At 30.0% G+C, this 12,015-nt stretch overlaps 1 protein-coding gene across 1 annotated transcript; it reads right to left on the bottom strand.

Annotated features, from left to right (window-relative positions):
* Positions 1–470: 470 nt before the first annotated feature.
* LOC124372483 lies at positions 471–8,656 on the bottom strand. Its single transcript, XM_046830888.1, has 4 exons — positions 8,505–8,656; positions 3,858–3,922; positions 2,228–2,367; positions 471–749 (listed from the first exon to the last, which is right to left on the bottom strand). Exons 1-4 carry the CDS (start codon positions 8,569–8,571, stop codon positions 605–607), a joined length of 417 nt encoding a protein of 138 aa, XP_046686844.1. The 5' UTR covers positions 8,572–8,656; the 3' UTR covers positions 471–604.
* Between the last annotated feature and the right edge of the window lie 3,359 nt (positions 8,657–12,015).

Genomic DNA, 12,015 nt, shown 5'->3' with positions numbered 1-12,015 from the left:
TTGTAATGTACTCACTAACTAGTGAGCTTGTTAATTATCATTATAGTATACTTTTCTCAATAATAATAGTAAATCTATGGTTGTAAGATTTCTCTAGGTGTTATTTAATCTAATTCCATTGGAAATTAGGTTTATCTAGCTCAGGCTTATTTTGATATTTGTTTTAGCTATCAAATTATGTGCAGTATACTTGTGATTCTATCTCTAAAATATGTCTTACCTCTACTCCTTTCTTAAATTTTCATAAGTTTTTCAAATATTTTTCCTGTTTCATGTGAAATATTTAGTGCAAAACACAACTATTAAATCTTCGAAAATATCTAATCTATTCAGTAGTAGATAATTCTCTTAAAACCACTTTTCTACAATCTATGTAGAATCTTTAAGATGGGTATTTAGTAAATCACCACAATTATAAAATGATATGGTTTACTTATGAAAACTTATAAACTTATTTTTTATAGACATAGTCATAGTCAAAAAATCTTTATTCACATACTCATTAAGTACAGAAATGAGTTAGCTTAACCTAAGGGTCCTTTGTCTAGTTATGAGGTAATACAATGTTGAAAATATGTCATTATTTTACTACTTTATAAATAAATCAGATAAGTTCAACGTCTTCAGGAGTTGCATTTCTTGTATTGTTTTTTCCCCCAGTTTGTTTAACTGTGGTCTTGTTTCCAAACATTCCTTCTTGATAAACAACAGGCTTTTTGATAGAATTAGGACAGCAAACACCTACAGGCCTGTCAACACAGTAATTTAAAACATTAGTAAAATGTAAACTTTATTACCTATTTATTATTAGTTTTAAAGTGCCAAATTGAGAATCATGGTTACATTATAGTACTTGTTTCTAATGTTTTTGTATTTGTATCTTGTAGATTAGTGTGAAGTTAGTGCTATCATTTAGCTTATCATTTGAAAAGATTACTGCTAACCAATGTTTAACAATAATAGGAATTTCGAGAAATTTGTATAATTAAGCCACTCTCAATTATCTTTATCTGTAACTCTCTTTTTAATTCTAATTTTTAAAAGTAACTTTCATTCCTGTCAAAAAAACAAATAATTGTTGTGTATTTTCTATGAAAAATTATATTCTTTTAATTTTAATAATGTAACTATGAATGTACACCAACTTGTGGTTGCTTTGTGTCTTCTGTATAAAAGTGTTATGTTCAAATAAATCATTTTAATTTGAATTTTAAATTTAAAATAAAAATTAGTATTAGATGTTCACTAGTAACTATACTGCTTTTATAAACTTTTCTGAAGTTTTTTGTCAGTTTTTATGTTTTAAAAATGTCTTTAAAAACTAAAATTTTTGAATTTTGGGTCAACACATACTAGTTAATTTTGAAATTCTTTCAATCCAACAATATGTTGCATCAGGGGCCAAAATTTGTGAAGTAGTAACATATTCAACACCACCAGTACATACAATCAGAGCATTAATAGCAATCAAGATTTCAGGCATAATTTTTATATACTTACTATTCCTTTAGTTTAGTAAAAATAAATATTTACAACTGGCAAAAAAGTAAAGATGATAAGTAATTTAAACCTCACTTGATTATCTAGGTTCAAAACTGAACAGAGGATGAGGGCGATTAGGCCAATCTCAGACTGGTTTTTTCAAACAATTTTGCCGGAGTCTGTGCCGGGTCTCACCTCAAATTTATTTAAGAGACCGTATCGACAGACAAGATAGTTCAATCTAATAACTGTAACTTACTACTGAGTCTTCTATTACGAACAAAATTATAAAATGTCAATGGGATAACAGTGTTGGCCCTGAGAATGAGATAAATGTAAAAGATTTTGGAATATTTAATGAGAGAAGAAACAAGAAGGTAAACATAAACATCGGCGATTACCAAAACGTAAACTAAACAACTAATACATAATTAACTATTTCAGCAATAATAATTCTATCTTGAAGCCATGACTCAATGCAGGTGATAAATGACATGATATTGAATATAAATTATATAAAATACTACAAGTATTTTCTATCCTTATGCCTGTTTTTCTATATCACAACAATATAAAATGTCCATCAACTCTTAAACCTACATATTTAATTGTGGTATCATATTAAAAAGATATTTTAGTATACTTTGGGTTTTTTAAACACCCAATCAGGGTTACTAGCGATACCTTTGTATGACACACAAAATTGGGGTGGTATTAATTATTTATTGTGTTTTTATTGACTTACCCTTCTGGTCTGAGTGCGCACAAATATCCCTTGTTTTTAACATAATCATCATTGAGCTCTTTTAACACACATTGGTCAATTGGCACACATCTTCCTCCCTGTCTGCCAGGCCCTTGGCAAGATGGGCCTCTGCTATTTTGCTATAACAGAAAAAGTAAAGACTAACTTTAATAGAATACGCAAAAAGGGTACATAAGAGAATTTGTAAGTCAAAATGTGATATACACCTGACGTAAACATAACTTTTATACAATTGTATAGTAAACATTGCAACTTTATAGGCTATAAGTTTTATTGGTTAGAGCATCTTTGAGTTTATAGTTGAGCAATAATGGCTGGCACTCACATACTGCGAACAAATGAAAAAAGAACTAAAAACAAGATACTTGGAATGTATCAACAGACACAGTGTGAACAAGTTGTTTGTTGCTGTTCTACCCTAACACATTAAACTGTCCTAGCTAAAAGTTTGGTTTTCGTATTTAATTAATATAATGCAGTAATTAGTTACATACTCTAAAGGGTTTTTAATGATTTTTTTTTAGATATTTTTGTAATTATTTGGCAATTAATGCTGTTTTATATCATAATTATAAATTCTAACAGACCCGAGATCAATTCACATATTACCTTAAAATCCTTCATTTATAAAACTAGTCTCTCAAAAATATATCTCAGAATACTTTTAATAATATTTATTGAATTAATATATCATATTATGTAACTGAGGGGTTTGCAAGAACTAAACATTCAAATTATATTTGCTCCATATTTATCAAAACAGAACCATAATGAAATAAAAGGCTGAAAACCCCAACCAAAGATTGTGACTGAGCTGAAGAAAGATTTTCTATGTCAGATGACAGTGTCCTCAAGCATTTATAAAAGGCTGAAAACCCAACCAAAGATTGTGACTGAGCTGAAGAAAGATTTTCTATGTCAGATGACAGTGTCCTCAAGCATTTATAGTATTGGGGGTGGAGTCAGCGCAGTTTATTTTTATATAAAACAAATATCTGTAATACATTGACACTTACAATACATGTACATTATGTTCCAAAAAAGAACTAATACTATTTCTACTCGCTGGTCTCTTATCAACTTGGCCTCCCAACTACCTCTTGTATCTTGCAGCTATTGCTCTTTCCAGTCCTCCATAGTGCACAATCAGGTTCAGGCAGGGTTACTGTCCTACTTCTCTTATAAACCAATTCATTCTTAAAAGTGAAATAGATAGGAACAGATCTGGTAACCATAAGAATAAGTAACTGGTTTGGATACTATGCAGTTAAAACTCGTGTGATAGATGTGAGCAGTCACTGTTTATTCACCGTAGGCTTGTGGTTTTTATCAGATGCCTTAAAGATTGAAAGTCTCACAATTTTGAGCACTAACACATTTATCAAAAATATGCTTCCATAACATAATCTTAGTAAATCAAGCGTCACATCAAGGTACTACACATCACTATTTGTCTCAATATCTTTCTGGTCTGAGGATCTGTCAAATGAGAAGGATGATTTTGGTCTTCTTCACTATATTCAGACTTCAATTATATACCCATGTCAGCTCTCTCTCTTCCTAATGAAATCAACCAACAATAGCAAATTTAAAATATATTTACACTTACCTGATTTACAGGCTGGTTGAATAATCCACCAAGGTTCAGTTGTCGTACTTCTCTGTGCAGGCCATCTAAAAAATTCAAAATAGTTGATAACTTAAGAAAATAATTTTTACAAAAGAGTTCAAGTTATTATAAATTTAAAGTGTTCCCATTTATTATAAAATATTTCGATCGTACCTCAAAAGGGTTGACATAATAAGATGACTCATACATATGCACTGTTGACCCATTTTAGTTTTTAAGTTTTTTTGGACTGTGGAACAAGATCAGCAGTTTTACAATAGTAGGTTTTGCCTTAGAATTGAAGACTTATACACATACTCGTAAACCCACATTAGGAGACCACAATTCCCTTTTATCAGTTTAAAATTCAATTTAAGTTTTCTCAAGAACTATTTAGCATAAGCAAATCCTGAATGTTTTATAAGGCTCACTAAAATTTTTCAAAAATAAAAGAAAAGTTATAGAAATAATTTTTTATCCTTAAACATTTCCAATTTTCAGGTTTAAAATATTAATTTTAACATATTTAACAAATTACTTTACAGTCAAACTGTCAAAATTATCAAGCAAACTCTTAAACTATTGGTATTGCATTGCATCATTATCTGTAATGATTATACTTGTACTGTAGTTAGGTTCAAATTGCTAAAGATTTGTTATTTATGTTTATGCAAATATGATACAGTCTTATAATTCTAAAGTATTACTATAAAAATATTGTAACAAGGACTAATGTAGATTCGATAAACTTTATTCTATAGTAACAGAAAAAGTGGGTTTTATAGAATTTAAAATGTACTTGAAATTAAAATGTAATAATAACAATTATTTATTAGTAATTGTGTTAATTATTTGCTAGTTAGAGTTATCCCATTTATTTTTACAGACAAACAAACATATGGAAGTGTGACCACTTTAACAAATTTTAATTTTAATTTCTTAACAATGTTTTTCTTTGTTGTTGATGATGCTTCAACAAGTTTTAAAAACATTTTTTTAAGAAATTGATTTAGAGACATGTTTTTGCTGCTTGAATCACTTTTTCGTAGGGTTTTTTAAACTGTTTGAAAAAACATTTGAGTTTTTCTCTCAGAACCAGTATGCTCTTAGTGATCCACTTATTTGTCCTCTTAGAACAACCACTGGTGGTTTTTGTAGGACAACATGTATTTAGGTGAAAAAATAGGACATTATTAAACATTTTAAATTGCTTTTCTACGGCTTGAGTTAAATTTATAAAACTCCATTTTTCTTTGAAGTGTTTTTGAGAAGAGCAGTGTTTTCAGGCCTTATGTCTTTTGCTGTTATTTGTAATTTTGGGGTCCCTTTTTATTCTCTTTCCACTAATTATTACCTCTTGGCCATAGTGGTCCAAAATGGTTGTAGTAACCAAGGACACTGCAATGTTTGGAAGATTGGAAATGATGTTGTCTATAACTGTCTAAATTGCCTGACTCGATTCGGAGTTGTGATCAACAATTTAAGGCCAAAAACTTAAACAAATTCACAAATTTTTTAATGGTTGGATGTCTGTTGTCCATCGCGTTGATGTTGAAGTCGCCCATCAAGACGAATTTTTGTTGTTGGTAGATTAGATATGTAAGTAACATTTACGCTCTGAAAGCCACTTGACCATTTCAGCCTTTCTACTTGATCTTATTGGTGTAGGATCATCTTGTTTATTATGATAACAGGCGTTATGTATCACAACACAATTATCTTTTTCTTTTTGGGAATAATTTAGTGTTCACTATTTTTCGTAATTGTCATAGTTCATTTCATTGTGGTAGTTTCCTGACTTCTTGATTTGAACGTAAGTAGAACATTATCCATCTTCTCCACCAACATGGATAGTTATAAGGCATTGTCCTTTATTTAAAAGTGACTTCAGCCCCAAAGTACTACCATAAATCCAAGCATTTGTTTGGTGTGTGTATAGTGAACATATGTTCCATCCGTGTACACTATCTGCCTTGTATCATTTCTGCATTGAGCTAAACTTTTTAAACATTTTATATGTGATTCACGGATATCAAACGATTAGTTAAAATGTTTCTGTTGTTGGAAGATTTCTTCCAGTTAAGTCCTAACTTCAGTAAAATGGTTATCTATGTCCACTTGCTTCGCTTTAAATCACATCTCTTAACTAATTAAATAAGAATTTCAATGTAGCCCGTTCTCCATGCTGTCGATGGAAATCATTTATTGTGCTCCGAACTACACCCAAGTCAAAATTGTCCAGATCACTTTTATTATGTTTATGTTTCCCTACTTTGTTGGCATGCTAAAAGAAGTGCCCACTAGACTTATTTGTTTTCCTCCTTTAGAATACGTCTTAGTGTGTTTTCTGAAATTCCAGTTGCTTGAAGAACACAACATGCTTTTGAACCTTTTTTCAAATTTATAGGTGTTAGTTTCCGCTTCAATTTTCATAAAAATTTTGCAATTACTTCACGTGTTTGAACGTGTATAACCATTCAACCTCCTATTTTCCTCTTTAAATTAATTTCCAAACAACATTTCCATAAAAACGTTATGAGCACAAAACAACAAAAATAATGAACACATAAACACACGTGGATTTGCACAAGTTTGTAGGGTGGCAGGTATACAGGATTGCAGAGCAAAGTACACCAGCAACTGACTGAGGCGCTCCATTCCTCCACCACTTTATTCGACCCCTTGCCTTCTGCGCATCTCGAGGCCACCAGTCATGCTATACCTGACGCACAGTTGATACTTCACTCTGACTGCGAATACTCACAGTAATGTTACATGCTCACTATACTATAAAGAGTTAATTTCAAAAATAGTTATATGCAAAAATGCAAAGTTTTAATATACAGGGTGCAAATTATGTCCTGATACGCCTGGATATATTCCAAATGGTTTGAGATATCAATGTAAAATCTTCACCATACCTATTAAAATCATTTTTTGGACTTTTTAGAGGATCAAAATATTTCCCCACCCTCCTTTTTTAAGGGGGTAGAGAGGGTCACTTTAAATTTTCAAATTGCAACTCCTAACTTGTGACATGTCATTTGAAAGATAAATTCAAAAGAAACATAAAACATGATCAAAATATCTCTACGTCGTTTCTAGCAAAATTTATGGGCAAATAACACAAAAAAATAATGATCACTGACAATGCCAATATCAACACAATGCATGCGTGATATAGTTTAGTAAGACTTTGAGGGGCCCAGCTTATGTTACGTAGTACCTAATGTTTCTGGTGTATATAGTTTTGGTAAGAGGTGTCTTTTTCTAGATGGCATTATAATATAAAGGATTATTTGCCCATAAGTTCTGCTAGGATCATCTTAGAAAAATGTTTTGTTCATGTCATTGTGTTTCCATGAAAAGGGGGGTGAAATTCTTTTTACCCTCAAAAAATCCAAAATGTAATTTAATAAGTATGGTGAATGTTGTACATTGATATCTCAATCCGTTTGGAATATATGCAGGCGTATCAGGACTTAATTTACACTCTCAGATATAAGGGTTTGTTTCCCAGAACTTTTGCTAGGATCGTCATAAATATGTTTTGTTCATGTTATTGTGTTTCTTTTGAATTTACCTTTCAAATGACATGTCACAAGATGAGGTTGCAATTTGAAATTTTTAAGTGAAATATTGTTACCCTCTAAAAAGTCCAAAAAAGTATTTTAATAGGCATGGTGAAGATTGTACATCAACATCTCAATCCGTTTGCCATATATCCAGGTGTACCAGGACTTAATTTATACCCTGTATATTATATATTATATTATATTAAGTTTTAAATATATAATATATAGCATCTTCACAATGCAATAAATATTCTACGTTTTGTTAAAGACTGTGATATGATGGTGAAGAGTAAATTACTTAAAACAGTATGATTAAACACTTCAATCAAAATTATATTAAAAGTTCGAGCATTTTTAGTTATTATTTTGCTCTATCTCAACTATTAGATACTATATTACTACACAAACAGAACAAGTTTTTTTTTTTTTTAATGAATAGTGTTATTTGATAAACTCTGTTAAAAATTTACATTTTAAGATAAAGTTGTAATTATTAAAACTGATTTTGGTCAGGCTTGTGAAGAATTTAATAACATTTTTATTGTAAAAATTCATTCATTCAACAAATAGTTTTCTGTAAAATATTTCAGTAGTTTCAAAGTTGAATATAACTTTAAACTCATTTTTGTATAAAATAAATTTGAAAATAACAAAGAGAATTTTCATTTTGAATCATAAGGTAATGTTGTTAAACATATATTACCCACACTTAAATGGGTAATCTATAATTTTAAAGGTATAAAGTAAAAGCAGTTGCAGCATTAAAGCAAAAAACGTAGTAGGATTATTTTTAAAAAAGTTAGGGACATTTTGTGATACACCTTTTCCACTTTTAAGCTAGAAACCAAAATGACCTATATCATTACTAAATTATTTCATCCATTGGTAGTGAAGGTTGTATGAATCTTGTGGTTGTAAGATCGTATTATATTTCATGTAGAGCATAATAAAAAAAATAGGATTGTAGAGAGCTAATCACCTCTACAAATTAATCAATTTTCATGTAATTTTATTTAATATTTAATACAAAACAGACCAAATCTACTAAAATTGTTCACAATGAATTACTTACCATTCTGGAACTGATAACAGGAGCTTTGAAGTACTACAGCTGAGAGAATTAGGCAGGTGTAAAGCATGTTGATGAACTGATGAAGTTTCCATGTTCCTCTGTTAGTTTCCCAAACCGGTTTTCCCACCGCTCATCTGCGCTCTTCAAGGCTGCAAGACTCAATTTAGCATCATTACAGGATTCACCTTTCCTTGGCATTGGCAGTATCAACAGCTGTTATTTCCTCAGTATTTCTCAGTTTCTTATTACAACTCTAATGTTATTACATGAGTAATCATCAACAGGTTTGGGTGCAAGACTGAATTCCATATATGATTATATTATTTATCATGAATCAATAACAATATTCAATATAGAAAGAAGAAAACAAACATTTTTTTTCTATACAATTGATATATTTTTGTCACTAATCGATTCAGTAAATAAAGTTATACATACCTCCTTATACTTATACTTTTAATTTCATAAAAATTAATCACTGCTAGAGAGAAGTATTTTTTTCCACAGAGGTGAACTCTTGTGACCCTGCATTCCAAGAGCTTGTAAATTATAAGATAAGGATGAAGAAAATACTTATAATTAATTTGGGAATCTTCTAAATGAGTGGGCTATATTATGAGTATAATATTGTTGAAGAAATAATTTGTATACTGATACATATGATTAGGACAATTATTAAATTAATTATAGTCTAGGAGAGGAGAGCAAATTTGGATTGAGAATATGAATGTTTTAATCTGTTGTTCAAACTTAAGACTAATTATTGCTTAAAAGATCTGAACCATCTTCCATTTATCTTAACAAACTTTTAATGATAGAAACAATACCACTTATATCTATATACACATAGTAAAACATTAATTTAATTACTAATAAAATCCTTCAGATACTTACAATTATTTTTGTAATTTGTATTATGAATTATTACGTAAATGTAAAGAACAATTTAACTATCAAATTGAAACATTATTTGTTTGTTGTTACTGTATTTTTTTATATATGTAAATATACAATAATAAAAAGCTGATTGAGAGAATGATATAAATCTCTGTTGTTATCGGAACATAGGATGTTGAACAGATTACTTTTTTACATGTAGGTAATTACACTAATTAATGTGTTAAACATAATTTTTAGTCTATAAAGTTATAATAGTTAAATTTAAAAATAACATGTATGTTGTTGGTTTTGGATACAAAAGGAAATCCTACTAAATCCACTAATATTATAAATGCGAAAGTTTGAATATTTGGATGTTTGGAGGTTTGTCCTCGAATCACGCTGAAACTGCTATACGGATTGTGCTGAAATTTGGAACAGGTATAGCTTTGGTCTGAATTAACATTTAGACCGCTTACCACCCATAACACATTCATTTCCCCAAATAAAGTCGCATTCAAATTGAAAAATTAGTTTGTTTACATTCAAATGTTATGATAAGAACGAAACGTATTTTGACAGCTATAGTTCGACAAATTTTCTGAAACATCTGTTTACATTTCAATTTTATCAACAATAAGTAAACAGTGCTTGATCAGTAGTGTAATGCAGATAGTAAATAAAACATTAATATATAAATTTTACTCCAGATTGCGCCAGTGACAAATTTAAATCATCTAATGCATTAAATACTGTTATAAAACTAACATTAATGAACAGTTATGAATGTTTTCACATAAGTTACTTTAAACTGGTGGGCTTCCTTGACATTATAGTATTAGATTTTAACAATGGCTTACGGAAAAACAGAGAAATGAACACTAACATACCTTAACGATTCATTCTTTCCCTGGCTACAGTCCAAAAAAAAGTGTAACACAAAACTTTAATAACGATTATTTTGGAATGTTGCATAACCTTAATGAGGATTTCCCCCTTATACCGGAAGTACATAAGAAGTGGGTAGGACTTCCCCCTAGGTCGTAATAGGCTTTTCAGTCCTAGCAAACTCAACTATGTCAACACGATTTTGACCAAAGTAGATTTCCGAGAACTAGGTAATCGAACGTATATCAAATTTGATCAAGGCAATATGGCAAGCTAAACTGTGACATAGAGGTAAGTGAATTTAAATGGTTTTAAGTAGGCAATATTTAACCGAAGTAGGCATCTCGGTCCTACGTAAGTATATATATATATTTTTTTTTTTTTTCTTCGTCAGAACAACAAGACAAACTCTACTATAGTACTGGAAATATCTTAGACCTGAAATATATGACAAGGACTGGAAATATACGCTAATTGACCGAAGTAAGTTTCTGAGACCTGTGTGATCTGAGATTTGTGTTTTCTTGATCGGGATGACAAGACAGATTCAGCTGTGACGTTATGTATATAATTAATTAGAACCAGAAATACTCCTACACGTGCCAAACATGATATAATAATTAAGTTACACTCTGATACTATTTACCACAAACTTAAATAATATCTACCTGATGTATGCCTACTTACGTTTTAAAATTTTTATAAGACTCCCATCATATTACATCATAATTGCTTTTACTAAGTAATATGAGGACTTTGGTTCTAAGATTGCGTGTGAAGCCGCGGGTAACAGCTAGTATGAAATAAATCCTTGAAGTATCAGGCAGAATGTTTAAGAGATCATTATAACAATAAATTTAAGTAGCTGTTTGTTACCCCATTTTTTAAATAACACACGCCTTTACATACAAATTTTTTTTAAATATAATACAAGATATCAGCTTACAAGGGGATAGGGGACGAATTCATTTAAATAAAAATATTTTTGTATTAAATTCTGTGATTCTTTTTACATGATAAATTAGCTTATTTCAATTTAAATAATTACCTGAATAGTACTAGGACAATAGGATATCTTAATTATTTTTTATATTACCTTTGTGAGTTTCATGAGTCAGCCGACAGTTACAATTTTATAATGGTAAAAACCTGAAGAATAATTCAGTACAGTAGCTCAACTAAATTATGTTTGATTTTAAAACAATTTTAGAAAGGATTCAGGCAAGATATGACTCATCCAAAGAGTAAAAATGGTTGTTTAGCAACCACTTCTAAAATATTCATTTGAACATCTTATGAGTATTTACTAACAGGATAATAATCCTCATTATACCTTCATAGACAAAACAACCGAATATTATGATTTGCTTAATCTATGATGGATACTCAATTACTGCCCCTTTCCTTTTTACAACTATTGTATAATCATAAACTTAGGTTAAAATTACAAAATTATAATTTTTACTAATAAAACTTGTTAACTTGACACACGCTGAAACTAATCATCAATCCAAAAACAATAGTCATATCAGTAACAGCCAGCAAGATAAAAAGTTTGAAAGGCTTAGAAAATAATGAGTTTTAATATTTTAATAATTTTGCTATCATTCCATTTCGACACTCACCAAAACTAGGATGACTGACTGATAATTGATCAATTCCTTTCTCGGGGAAATTCCTCTATGGATTTAATTAAAATAAAGTTGTATCCTCATAAAATGGATATTGGCTCACACTTCTGAGT

The sequence above is a fragment of the Homalodisca vitripennis genome, chromosome 1 (assembly GCF_021130785.1).
Source record: "Homalodisca vitripennis isolate AUS2020 chromosome 1, UT_GWSS_2.1, whole genome shotgun sequence".
In the NCBI taxonomy this organism is placed as follows: Eukaryota; Metazoa; Arthropoda; class Insecta; order Hemiptera; family Cicadellidae; genus Homalodisca; species Homalodisca vitripennis.
This window is presented reverse-complemented; position numbering and strand designations above follow the sequence as displayed.